Below are 15,586 nucleotides of genomic sequence, written 5' to 3'. Positions count from 1 at the left end.
AACCCTAAACTAACCTTGTGTGAAGACGAACATTTCAAATCAATCAATATTATAAGTATAGGTATGATACGGCGACAATGCATTATGCTGTCGGAGGTGATTTTTTTATTATCCAACAATAATAATAATAGGATGGCTCGTATACCACGGGAGTAAAATGGTATTATTTTAATCCAAAGGGGAATAACTGCGATGGGATTTCGATCGCGGCTATTGCGCGTGTGCATAAGTGCAATGCGATGTATCCCATCAAAACGATAATTTACTTGTCGAATATTTTATCCTAATGGCTGCAGGTACCATAATAATATAATATAACACACATAATGCTAGCGCCGACGGCGAATTCGTTATGTGTGCAAAAAACTCGTCCTCCATATAATGCGCGTCGCACGCCAGCTATATATACACAATACGATGCTAATATATCCTACAACACCACCCTGGGTATATTATACGAGTGCATTAAGCCGGCGGATAATTCGAATTCCACGTATCATCCCGTCATCGTCATCGCAATTGAATAAAATATTTTTCGGTCTGTCGTGAGATTTATGCCCGCGCCAAATGCATTTTGCGTCGCATAGGTATAGGTGCTTGTATAATGGACAAATGCGTTTCAAGAGTAATTATTCCAAACGCCACAGTATTATTATATTATTATTACATATTATACGAGTACTGCAGCTGCAGCGTATACAGTACTGTTGGCACATTTCACGTGTGAGATCATCAGTGTACGTACCGTAATAATAATGTGTACTGTGACGCCCATAATTCAGTCTACGATAATTTGATGATGGCAAATTCGAAAGCCAGTGAAGCGTCCATTGCTATAATATTATGTTGTATATGCACTATGCGCACATAAATATATTTTTCATATTAAACTAAATCATAGTGGACCCAATATAAACTTTCATGTGCATCGGTTAGATATTTAACGTATGCGATATACTATCTTAAAATCCACTCCAGTTCCACCATACCAACGGGAAAACGATTTCAGCTGACATACTCAGATTATAGGTACACAAAGTCACAAAATATACGTGATGTATGAATACCTAAGTGAATATCAATATAGATTCTAGGCACAGAGTACTAAAATTAAAAATAATTCATATACGGAATGGCATGACTGAGTAAACCTATGAGGAGGAAGGAGAAGGAAAAGTAATATTTATTTACCAAAATCGTTTGTTTTTATACAAGTATTACAACTCATTTTATGACTTGGAAATACAAATCGCAGTTACCGATATTGTTAAATAATATTAAGTACAGAAGAGTTGTTTAAAAAAAGATATAATTTAATCTGTTTGAACAAAATATAATGTGATGATAATCCCGTAATCGTAATTCATGAAGTAATACCATCGGGTTTTTTTTAACAACCCTAAAATCGTTGACATGTATTACTGTTATTATACAACTACAGGTGAGACGTGAAATAAATTTAGGTACTTTATGCAATCATTTGGGGGAAAAAATATGTTTTATCTACCCATTTCAAATGCATTTTTCCTGCATTTTAGAAGATTTAATGATTTATACTGTTGTCATATCTGGAGGGAAAAGGGTGTTACTTTCTCAGTTTCGCTCCATAACCATTACACCGCAGTCAATATCAAAATGTATTGTTTTATATGTTACAGAGTCTCAAAGGTTATTGGTCTGACAAAGAATAATAAATAACAACTATTAAGAATTTTCAAACACGTGCGTTGTTCTATGTAAACTACAAAATACAGCCTTTTTAATATACGATTTTTCGTATGCGATACGGAACTTAATAATATAATTATTATCTAGAATACCGCGTTTTATTATTACGACGCGAGATCAAATGGTTTTTGAAACGCGCGTGCACCCCGCTACAACCCTCGCATAAATTCGAAGTCGCGTTACGACCGAATGAAACGCATTTAAACCAAATAACGAATATTCTTAGAAAGTCACATCGGCCGCCTTCGCAGCCCGTAATAACCGATCCGGCGGTCGACGATTTACGTGAGCAGGGTACGTACGACTGGCTATCGCGCCAACCCCTTACACCCACCCTCCTTACCATCGTCTTCCTCGCCTAACCCTCCCCTCCGGCGCAGCGTACACTTCATAAACTTATACATTACCATAATTATTATTCACGCAACCGTAATTGAAAATATTATTTCGTATTAGACCGTAAACACGCGCAGGCCGTAATAAAATACCGTGTCGAACATGTCCACCACTCTTCTATAAAATATGCCGAATATATACGAGTCGAGTGTCTTATGTACGAATCGACAATGGCCAACAAAATAATATATTGTAAACGAGCAAATATTGCCGAATTATTTATACGTTTTATATTATTTGAAATTTGATAAACCAATGTGAATACGTGATACCACGCTTGGGATTTTAGACTTGACATTGGGTAAGAAGAGATGTCACTAACCCACTTGAAACGTTTGAAAATAAATCAAGTGTATCCCACTCCCCCCTCCCCCCATACATTCTTTGAAATTTCCCTTTTGTTTAAACCCTATTTGCTTTTAACATAATAATTATTATAAGTACCTATTTATTTTGTGATCTATTATTAATAATACATTGACTTAAAATACATTTCTAACATCATTGTTATTTAAACTATAAGTGAATAAAAAGTCAAATATCACGCAGTACACTAATACAGTAATACGAGTATAAATGACTCGGTAACCAAAAATAAAAATTAAATGTTTTTCTTGATCTATTCGCCTGGTGCTGATTTATTACTGCAGCTTCCATGAGTATAATAAAATATGTAATAATAAATAAGATCCATAGGTATTTAATATAATGAATGGATGTTTAGTCCGTGGTAGCCGGTAGGCAAGAGTGGTATAATTGTTTTCCTAGCGATCACCGAAACACATACCCTTTTATTAAAACAACACACAAATCGTTATTTGCATACTAATCTCCATTAAGACGTGTTAGTACTGTTTCCAAAATATGTGTTTAATAATATATTATTGCATCCGGGTTACATGTAAAACAATGTATATTGTAAAACATGTCGGCTGCAGAACAGCACATTACGGTCGTCCTGAATCACCAGACGAAATGTGCAGAAGTTTAAGCGCAGGAATCAAAAACGTTTGAGGGTCAGGGCATGATACGAATTGGAGTGAACGACGACGAGTGGTGTCAGACGCAAAGCCCATATTTTCAGAGTCTGCACCTAACCGTGTATAAATACGCCAGGGACATATTGGCCGAGAGAAAAAATTGTGGGACCTGAAGAGTACCTACGAAGACCATGATTATTGATTACTATACAAACGAAATTGCAGTGCAATGGACCCTGCAAGATTGGAATGAGGTCGAAGATTACACTGCAATGTATAATTATTGTCATGTTCGATGCAAAATTTGGCAGAACATATGGCCGATGAGACGACGACCAAAGCAGAAAACATCACCAAGGTTCCTAACGAGCCTCCGAAAGGAAGTTTTTCGAGGGCCGTGTGTTGCCAATCGGTGTAGTGTAGGACGCTTAAAAATTGGGCAGACAGATACTTGTTTAAAGTATAGACAAGCTCTGTACTAAACCTTTTTTCGGGTAACTCTACGTCTCTGCTCGGCTCATTTGTACTTCGAACACTTGTTTGACTCTAACTACTCGTAAGTTGTTACTATAGTTAAGTGCTAGTTTGAATTTTAATTTGCACGCATCGATGTACAAGATTGAGAAGAACAGAATGTCGCTCGGGCTCGGCTCTAAATTTAAAGTAAGGCGCTTGATTGCATGAAGCAAAATACTATATACCGTACAACATATATCTGTTTTCGGTGTACAATATGATGAGTATTAGGGCAACTAATAGTGTACCATATATACGACATACCTACGTCCTACATATATAGACATGAATTTAGATTTCTAAGGTGGTATAGCTATACATGTTGAAAATACAAATTGCATTATTCCGAAGTGACCTCCTCCGACAAATCACAAAATTACCTCAAAATCGGGCCAATGACCATGTGAATGAGTGAGTGACTATACAGTTTTGACCAAACAGTGTCGCTATACAGGGTGTATCTGTGACTCTCCGGATGCACCCCGTACATACATACATACATACATATATATATATACACACGGAATCATTGCTTTATTATAGAGTACACCCAGTTTAATAATATAATGCGCCGTGCACACGTGTCGCGTTCATCATAATATACAGCTATTTATAATGCGACTGTGACTATAATATTATACGTCATATAACATATTATAATGACGAATAATATCGTGTAATGCATATGAAGATAGTATATAATAGCCGTGCAGTGTAGGGGTGGCGATGATCGCGTGTCACTGTGCAATATAGCTCGCGGAACCCCCGGCGTCTCGTAGTTTATCACTATGTGCGCGGACAAATCGCATTTTATTATCCGCGTGCGGCGGGAAAAACCGTACGATTATTTTCTCCGGGGTGTGAGAAGGGCGAGCGGGAGGGCGGGTGTCGATGTCGGCGGGGTCGACGAGTGCGGCAGGGGGTGAGTGGACGTGTCGCGGCCCGCGTCAAGCTGCAGTGCCGTGTGCTCGTCCGATCGGCCGCGCCCGAGCCAGTATCTCCGACGGTAACGCCAATTAATCCGACGACGAGCGAGTTCGTGCGGCAGACTACTGGACTGGGGCTATAATATTATGCCTAAACAGTAATATAGTACATCGTGTAACAAACATGTTGTTATGTATAATATTTTACAGTGTGTCCGTCGTGCGCGATGACAGTGACGTCAGTTGCCGTGCGTCGCACTGCACTGTATACACTATACACTTCTGCTGCACATTAGTACATTACAACCCCATACACGGCGTCAACCACCGACACGAGCGTTGACAAATCCGTCCCCGGGGAGGGGGTGCAGGTGGTGTGGTGGTCGTCGTTATTATATTATCATTTATTCATTATTGTTATTACCTTCGTAAAACGTAATTGCGCTTGCGACGGCATTATAATAATATTATATACCTACTTTGGCAGTGGTATGACGTTCGGTTGTAGGTTCGGCTCTATAGACTGACGGTGTAATTTTGTCAGATTTTCGGCAGTCTAAAGACTGCCACAGGAAAAACTGTTCGTGACAATTCGTCGAAACCAATTCCTTACACGTTTTAGTATTTAATTTATGTAAACCACCAATATAAATGTATTCGGTGAATTAATAATAGTTATAAACCAATATTCATAAAACTTTCCACACATTTAGAACGTACCTGCGTATTTATATATGATGTAATTTTATTCAAATGGATTGACATATCTGTGATATTTGTACAAATTCGTGAAGTTATCCGCCTGAATTCCGTTTGAACGTGAATACTGAATAGTATAAATAATATTATTTTAATTAAAACGCAATATTTGAAATCGTCAATTGGCGTCGAAAAATATGTTTGAATTTGCGCTCGCCCCTTTGAAACTATTCACGCAGTACAATATGGATACTATTTCAGTTTTCCACTTGACTACTCCTCGCCAACTTTTCAAATATTCCTTATTAATATATATATTATATTAACTTGAAGCACCGGACTTTGTATCAAAAGGGATTACGGTTCTAAAAATAACGTTTCTTGGAATCGCTTTTAATTGTATATATATGCAGATACAATTCGAATTATTTGTTCGCACCTATTCATTGCTTATCGATTTTGCGATTTTGTGAAGATGAAAAAACTGAATGCAATTTATTTGAATCAACAAATCACATTTTTCTTGTTTCATTTTTGATTTTATGTTTTATGCAATCCTCATAACTAATAAAACGTGGAAATCATATTGATTAACAGAAATAGGAAATGGTGGTTTTCCGTAAAACCGAAATGATAAAAATTAAAATCATACAAACATTTTAGAAGCAGTTGATACAAAACGTATAATCATCTTAATTTCATATTACAACGATTAGAATAGGTTAGGTGTGTGTAATGATTTTGAGGGGAGAAATGTGTTAAAATTAATACATTTCATACACGTGTAAATATAGTCGTATTTTTTGATTTAATTTTTATGTATATTCATACTTCATATTTACCTTAAATAATATTAAAACATATAAAATATTAGGTATATCTAATGTAGTATATTATTTATTTGGACCTAATGCACCTAATAATATGATAATGACGGCTGAGTTATTTTAACTGAAATAGGTAAGTTAAATAGGAGGTACTACAATATTAGTATTTGTAAAAAATTATTTTGGAAGATTAATTTTACTTTTATTTGGCAATATGTATAGTCGTTTTTCTTTATCTGTTGGCTCAGAATAAAATAATAACATTGTCGATACCCCGTCTCTAAAAATTTCTATTTAATGGATAATTTCACGTAAATATTTTAAAAAAATTGTTAGTCATTTCCATTAAATATCAGCTATCAAAATAATATATAGTTATGCAAATTTTAATCTTTGGCACTGATCGGATAGTTGAGTATAATAAAATAAAATATGTGAACGGTTGCGGAGTTGAAACACAGCAGCACTTTGTACAAAAATTATTATACAATTTTTAAATATAATACATAATATACTATGCTACTATGCAAGTATAGTAGGTATATTAATGTACTATGCTATTTAGTATTTATATTTTATGCATAATCGTGATGTTTAGAGATTTTTAATTCTAAAATTTAAATTCCATATTTAATGAATTTTTCAAAATACGGTATCTCGTAAATTTGAAATAAAATATTCTACTTTTGGGAATTTTACACAGCTTCATTAATTGTTTTTTATATCATGTATTCACTAATACACTATATTGTATATTGTATAATATATTATGGGTGAAAACTTTAAACAAATTATTAAATCGTGTTTGTTTAATGGTATCGTATATTCGTATATTAATATGTAATTATAATATACCAGATAATTGATATTGCTATATGGATTTAGCAGCAAGATACGCTTTGAAATTACGTTATTACTACGGTTAACTTTAATGGATGTGAACTTTATCAGCAGGCAATCTATTGGGAATTGCCTACAAACGAATATGCATCACGCGTGGACTCAACAGAAGTCACATTTTTTGGTTTTTTTTTGTCATTGTTGAACGGATCGCTGTTAAAATCACTTTGGTGTAGTCGGACCTGGACAAGAATCGAAATTTCTAAACATAACAGTGAAACACACATATTTTATGCTAAAACGTACCTGCCTATATTATGATATGGACGTATTTATAAATACACGCAAATGTATGTGTTGCCCCCCGCTCCGCATAGTCGTGGGAGCGGAAGGATTACAGCTTTAGGACATAGCTGGGCGGTCATTTCCGTAACACAAACAACTGATCGACTTGCGATATATTATAATAACATTTTGAAGTTGCGGACACCGGACGAGAGCGTGTGCTGTTCGTCCGCGGTCTCGTCTCGACACGTCTCCCGAGCTGGCCAACTGAGGGCGACATCTGCAGCAACCGCCACCGTCCTCCCATAAAAAGTGCATCAAACATTATACGTATTATCGCCATGCATATGGTCACGTAATCACATGTTGTCTCACTAGTCTCACTAGTCTCACAACATAAAAATAACGATAAAAGATGTATCGCGATGCACTAACTGCACACCGTCGTCGGGTTCAAGCTCGACGCCCCAGTCGTGGAGGTCGAATCGTTCGCCTTCTATTTTCCGTATTTCATTCCATAAGAACATTATATGAAAATCCTGCAAAATATTATGTACCAATGGAAACGACGGGAACACCTATACGACATTTATTATAATATAAACATATTATTATATACAGCCTTATTCGCTCTCAGATATCTTCTCTACATCGTGACTTCAGTGAACCACTCGTTCCGTCGTGGTAAAGGATCGTGGTCGAAAAGGTTACAGCACCGGCCCGATGAGACGACAACCACCCGCCCCTCCTTTAAAACCACCCCCTCCAACCCGACCAAAAGACCTGCAGCGGACGAGCCCACACTCACACTCACGTATATGTACATAATATAATTTATACGTGTTCACGCACACACACACGCACACACACACACACACACACACACACACACACACACACACACACAGGCACACTATCATCGTGTATATATATTATTATACGCATGCACGTACATATTATATATATATACGACGTACATCCCCCGGGGGACGACCGCCGCCGAGACGCTCGAGAGACAGCAGCTGGTCCCCCCGCTGCAGCAGTTGTGCCGCTGAGAGCAGCCGCCGCCCACTCCTACCCACACACGACCGATATAACTCCGTCTTCCTCCGTATTTGCAACGTACACACACACACACACACACACACACACACACACACACACACACACACACACACACACACACACACACACACACACATATGTATACACACGCGCCTCCAACGGTCGCACACGCACAAACCGGCATCGTCGTCGACGCCGCGCCCGTCTATCGGTATATAGTGTACCCCCGAGAGACCGGCTACGACGACGACGACGACAACCACGGTTCGTATACTATACTATGCGCCACTACTACTGCGACTACTATACGATTGTTACTATATATTATTATTATTATTATTATTATATATAGTAAATATATACGTACCTATGTATAGCTGTATAATACTTGTACTAACTATACTACAACTACTACTACTACTACAACACAAATGGTACTACACGCGAATCGGAACGGAAAAGTTTGTTACCTCCGCCGCCACGCGTCCTGTTGGCCGTCTAGTCGAGGTACGTGACGGCACTGGTGGGAGGAGGGAGGGAGGTGCGGAAAGAGAGGGTGGTGGCGCCTCGTCAGGGAAAAACGACGACTACCACACCCCTCCCGTGAGCGCGTGTAAAGGGTGCGGGTGGCGGTGGAGCTGAAGGCATACTCGCGAGAAGCGTATACCGGCGGGAAAACCGAGCCGGCAACGCCGCGTCCCCAGAGACCTGACCGTGCCCGTTGAATTTCCCATTGCGTTACAATGGGAATTCATTTTGACCGATGTTCCTGCAGCCACCGCCACCCGCGCACAACTCGCTGACGGACATCCCAAAGTAATTATGATCTCGAATCGATTTTTTTCATATATAAATACATGTATAGAAGTACCTGCACAATAATAATGTTTCGTGAGCGAGCAAAAATATACTGTTCACACATGCATTATGATGGTATATATAGATGTATAATGTTATTAACATACTATAGAGCAGTGGCGACCAAATGGTGGATCATGCGCGATTTCAAGATCAGCTATTGTTAGAATTTACTATGATACATTTAGTAGCTTGCGCCTACAACATCCTAGCGACCACTGTAGTGTATACGATAATTGTTTATATTTGTATGGCTCCTTAAAGGGAAAATATATTTTTAGTAGATCTTTATCAAAAAAAAGTTTGGCCCCCCCTTGCTATAGAGTAGTATAGGACGCGTATTCAAATGAACTCGAATTATATTGTTGGCCGGTAACGAAAACTAAGTAGAGACAGTATAAGTTACGGCCATTTTTTGAGGGATTTTAAATAGGAAATTATTACGTTTATTTATCTGAGAAATAAGGACAACTTTAATAGTTGGAAATTTATGTATAAAAATAAATCTCAAGTGATCCTGAGTCGGCAAGCTGATTGCTAAGTCATTGCGAAATTATTTAGTTTGAATTTACATCAGTAACCAACAACATTCGATAAATATTTACGATAATAAAACTAAATAGTAATTATGTTTAAATAAAGAAACGCCACAACAAAGGCAGACTCTGCTGAAAGTATGTCAAGCAATATCATATTATCATATTATATAATGTCTGTGTACTTGAGTCCATAATATGTTGTTGGATTTTGGAATGGTTATCGAGATGTATCGCAAATTTACATAGTTTTCCGAGCACTCCTCAATACTAGTATACACACACACCGGTGGTGGAAAATCCAGCTTTTACGCTATGCTGTTGAAAAGATAGCTGTAAAAATACTTAACAATCTTCAACGGTGTAGCCACGACTCACGAGACTATTGGAGGTGAACGGTGATTCCACTGCTAGATTAAACATTGTGGGCCCCTAGGTAGTTAAAATATCGATGCTTCTAGACAATAATTTTTATTACCTACTCACGTCCTTAATTGTACTCCCTACTCAATAATTAAAATAAGCTGTTTTAATGATAACCAACTTATTTTAATAAATAAACAATGTTTATTATATTATTTCACTAAAACTTTTTTATTAATTTATAGAAAAAATGAATTAATAATAATATTTTTGAAATTTTTTTTTTATTTTTCTACTAATTAAATAAAAATAAATAAAAACAACAATAAAAAATACTTATGGTAAATTGTAATGCTTAGTTTAAAAAATTTGAACTTCAAATAAATGCGGCGGTCGATGAAAGCTTGAGTCATGCACGACGGTAATGTTCGTCTCCGCCTGATAGTATACAATAAACATACCTAATAATTTTAATTCGACAAAATTCAAAAAATATTTTCTTCAATTATATGCCGTATGATATTAATGTCGAATTTTAATTTCACGATGCCCCCATAACGAGTGAAGCCCCTTGATGGATGCCTACTTCGCCTATTGCCTAATAGATATAATCCAGCACTAGGTGGTGCAGGGAGACGTTAATTGATTAATTTAATAAAAATAATTATGGAAAAAATACATTTTTCTTCAAGCATTATATCTAACTATATATTTTTATTTGTTGCATTGACCATCTCACTACTACAAAATCCTGGCTATGACTGGTGATGGTAATATTAATACGTGTTAACTGCTTTTGTACCACACCTAGCGTCCTATCCCGTAATTTATTGGTGCGTGGTAGGTATCACTTTATCAGTGGCGTCTATAGGATAGGCCTGACTAGGGGATTTTAAGGATAAATCCCCTAAGCCCTATTTTATTATCCAATTTAAATAATTTAGAACATTTATTATATTGGTAAAGACATATTTTATTTAGGTAGGTACGAACGTTATATTATTTTACTTTATTATATGCAAATATGATACATTTCCGAATCACAATTTACCACATACTCGCACACGTGCAGTTCGGTGCCTTCCATCTTAGTTACGAATTTTTGTACAAACGTCTAAATTCAAACACGTCAGCAAATTTGTATTATTGTAATAATGCAATGGAAATTTGTCTATTTTCACACGACAACCTGTCCGAACGTGAACGCATACATTATATTTATTTCATTCGACTAAAAAATATTGTAGTTGACACATGACTTTTCATCGAAAACAACCTCGTTCGAAATATTTGGATAATATTAACAAATTTAAATATTAATATACTTAGGAGGTACCTGTAGGAGTTAAAATTGTATTATGTAAAATATAATATTTTTTGGAACTACAAAATCATACTATGTGTCTATGTTATTGCAATATTGCCTAAAAAATAATAAATAATCTCATATAGGTACCTACCTACATAATATCTTTATTTATTTATGAAAAACGGACATACTCAAAAACATTGTATAATTAAGTATAATATAGAGTTTAAACTATGCTGATTATATATATGTATGTACATTGCACTTTAATAGTTTATTAAAATAAAATAGTATAAACGGCAACACAATAGTGAATAACAAAATCAGGTTTAAGTTACTATACGCGTAGACTAACACATCATTCGAATTCAATATAAAATATAATTGTATTATAATTCAACATCAATACATCATAATAATTAATTGCGATCAAAACCAATATACATGACGGAGATAATGTTTTGAAGCTTAATCAAGTTTATGGGATTTGTTTTCTTCAAAAAGTCATGGTTGCCTTAGGCCTCAGCGCTTGGATCAGCCAGAGAGCTTAAATTTAAATTTCGGATTACACTTGATAATCACATGACTCGTGGGAACTGAGAATAGCCAAAAGATGTGTAAAACATCTAAACATATTCCTCAAATGTCAAAGTATATACGAACACAGCCCAGAAGCCTATATTATTAGTTCTTTAGTTTTTTCACCATAGATAATCAGTAAATTCACATTTTTCGATTCTTACACAGTTTTTACTGAATTGATTACACTTCAGGAATTATTATCGATTGTTCGGTAGTGTTATTAACACTTTACCACACATAGAAAAGTCGATTTGGATTCCACGCAATCATATGTACATATCGCCGATTGATGATATTTAATTTCCCCCCCCCCCCTATGTTTGTGATTCATCAATTGTATTGTTTGGGAAAATAAAAATTGACATTGTACTTAAGTTTACTGTTTACACGTCATCGAGTCAACCGGTTATTCTTATAGAAATAGTAGACGGTGAGGCGGCAACAGTTGTCTTGTGTACGTGTAATATTTTATCTATCTATATAATATACCTAATAGCTGGGGACACGTCCTACCGTAACGGTAGCGAGTTTCCGTAAAGGTATATACTATATTTAATACAATAAAAATCGACTACCTGCTGTAACAAAAACGCGGATATTGGTACACGCACTCGTGTATAGTGAAACATAGGTAAAACATAATATTGTTATAAAGTCAGTGTTAATCATTGCGAAGTAGCGTTCGGCGAACACGCAGTGGCATTGTGGCATATACAGATACCTCATACCTGCTATGTGTAACAAATAGTATATAATGTTGTTACCAATTATCATGTTTTGCTCATGTCCAAACAACGCACACACTATTTTAAATAGTGTTATAATTTATGGTGTATTGTAATATTGTTAATAATTATATTAATAAAAAAATGTAAGGAAAAAAATTCGAACAAATAAAATCGTAGGTGCCTTGGGGCTATATGAATATGATGACATATGTTGATAAAGCATGCCGTCGTACACATATCTCTCCACCGTGCATTATTACAACAATATTATACAGAGAGTCTAGAAAGTTTGGAAATTTTTCACAAGTATGCGCCAGCGGTATAATAAACGTTTTTTTTTGCCGAGTTTCCCTGTTTAAATATATATAAGTGTGTGTGTGTGCCAAGTATAAATAAGAACCGCTCGTTGAGGAAAAAATGTCATACCCTCCGGTGCTTTCGAAAAACAGAAGTGGATTTTTATCCCGCGCACTCCACATATGCACTATATGCATTGCACGTATATACATGGACTTTTCGAAAGCGACGTTACCGTATATACATATAGGTACATGTATCGCATGCTCCGAACTCGTAACCATAAAAACCAGTGCAGTGCATGTTCTAATAACGCTACGATTTCGCACCACGCGGTAGTTTGAACACAACGTATTTTATGGGTACCTATATATAGAGGTAGCTGGTGTATAATATCGGTGTACTTACGTCTGAGCGAACGAGGTGTAGCCTGTTTCCTCCTGGACATGATGGGCACGATTCTCGGCTGGTCGCGTGGAGTTCGCGTCTTTTTATCTCTCTCTCTCTCTCACACACGCACACCACTATTTCGCTCTCTCGCCCTTTATCTCTCTCGTCTTTCCGCTCCTTGATTACTCATAGTTGTTTGTTTTTCGTTTTCGCACACAAGTCCCTCGCCGCACCCGCCGATGTAAACGCGATCACGCGATCCTTCCGACCGACCGACGGTAGCGGCGAGACCACTACGAGTGGTCTAATATATACGAGTGCGAGTCCGACGATCGGAGGAGCTGCAGCGCCAGACGTTTCCGCCGCCGCCGCACGCGCGTTTACGGAAACGGTCACCACTCTTGTGGGGTGAAAAAAGAGCACGGCACGTGTGTTATAATTTTGTAATCCCTTAGACACTTGTACGCACTGGTTGAATGATATCGTACCTAAATATACCGCGGACGGATAATAGATATTATATTATTTAATTATTAATATTCCCGCACTTTCACCGCAGCGGTCAAAAATATTTTTATACTTTTTAATTAATTTTTTTTCATACCCGACAACCTATACCTCGTGCGATTTCCAATTCGAATTTCCACAGTGTATACGCACTTATACCACTTACGAATATACATATATTATATGCATAATGTACGTGTATTGTATTTACGCGCCGCGGTCGTGCGTGCGTGTTGAGCGCGTGTGGCGTATTAGAGAACACTTCCGGTCCGGACAACGTCGGGCCAGTGACTTCCGCCGCCGGCGAAACGTTCGTCGCCGACGCCGCCGACGCACGACCATGAGCAGACGGGCCGGCGCGCGCAACCCTTATATATACGCGTCGTGTGCGCGCATGATGTGCTCTGTATATATATATCTTACATTATATTATATATATACACGTCGTACACGTGTACGCGATAGTTTGTACCTATAGACAGTAAAATAATTTATACAATTTATTATATTATTATTATCATAATTGGTGTTATTATAATATTATTGCCGTCACCACCACTGCATTTTATCATCGATGTTTTTATTGTGATTGTTATTGTTTTACACCTTTAAGTGCCTAGTGCATACACGGCGATAAATTATATCCCGTCGACAATGTCGTTATTATAGGTCGAATCGCTAACGCGTGTAGCCAAACGATCTCCGACATTACAAGCGTTTACCTTGTTTAGGTATACTATACACATATATATATATTATATTGGCATTGTTTACACTCTAATATCAAAGTCAAAGTGCTTTCAGTAGAGACTTTTGTTGTTTACTTCAAGAATACTTGAGATCAAATACCTGTGAGCTCAAAACTACTATGCCATAATATTGTACATACGTGCATACCTCTTTTATTATTTGCAAGAAAATAGTATTCGTACTTTAAACATGATAACACAGATATTAAAAATAGGTATGTTTTTTATATATTTACAGATGAATAAATATTATACTCTAATGCAGGGATTCTCAAACAATGGTACTCGTACCCCTTGGGGTACTCGAAATTTTTTAAGGGGTACGAGTCTGGCCAACAAACCAACAAGGAAAAAATTCTTTAAAAGTCTCTAAATTGTTTTATATTGTATTTTAGTTTAGTAACTAAGAAGGGGGTACTCAAAAAAACGTATTGATAAAAAGGCGTACAGTGTTTATAAGAGTTTGAGAATTCCTGCTCTAATGTATTATGCGCTGTCCATTACGATATCAGTAATTCCAGTTGTTTTTTTTAAATCAATAGTTTGCACTTCATAATCAGCATGGGTTTGCATGAAATTTGATTTACCACTAAATCAAATATTCTAACTAAAAACTAAATTTAAATTTCTGATCAAGTGGCACTGCTGGGAGCCTTCCTATAATTAATGTTATTATGTCAAATTATGTATGTCAACATACTTACTCATTATACCTTTGTCTCGTATAGATTGTAAATATATTTTTAAACAAAAAATATTGCCACATTGCCTGTCACAATTTTTCAACGCTGATGAGATTTATACCATATAACATTTAAAGAAATTTAATTTCAAAGAATCATATTACAAATTTGAAACTAGAGTATAGTGATAGTAGGGTTTGCAAATATTCTCTGTTAATCGATACATTGCAGTTTCACTGTTTCACTGGATAAATTTGACAACAGTGATAATCAACACGTAAGTTTCATTGAATTATTAGTAACTTATATTTAATTAAAATAT

General features: G+C 36.4%; 1 protein-coding gene across 1 annotated transcript in view; it reads right to left on the bottom strand.

Moving 5' to 3' along the window:
- The window catches only part of LOC111039014 (zinc finger protein 521-like), a 125,795-nt gene extending 111,676 nt beyond the window's left edge, over window positions 1–14,119 (bottom strand). The window contains exon 1 of the mRNA XM_022322289.1: window positions 13,344–14,119. Coding sequence (XP_022177981.1) covers window positions 13,344–13,383 — 40 coding nt within the window. The 5' untranslated portion in view covers window positions 13,384–14,119. The remainder of the gene's footprint in view (window positions 1–13,343) is intronic.
- Window positions 14,120–15,586: the final 1,467 nt, after the last annotated feature.

Source organism: Myzus persicae, unplaced genomic scaffold (assembly GCF_001856785.1).
Source record: "Myzus persicae strain clone G006 unplaced genomic scaffold, MPER_G0061.0, whole genome shotgun sequence".
In the NCBI taxonomy this organism is placed as follows: domain Eukaryota; kingdom Metazoa; phylum Arthropoda; class Insecta; order Hemiptera; family Aphididae; genus Myzus; species Myzus persicae.
Note: the sequence above shows the minus strand (reverse complement) of the source record. Positions and strands in the feature narration are given on the sequence as shown.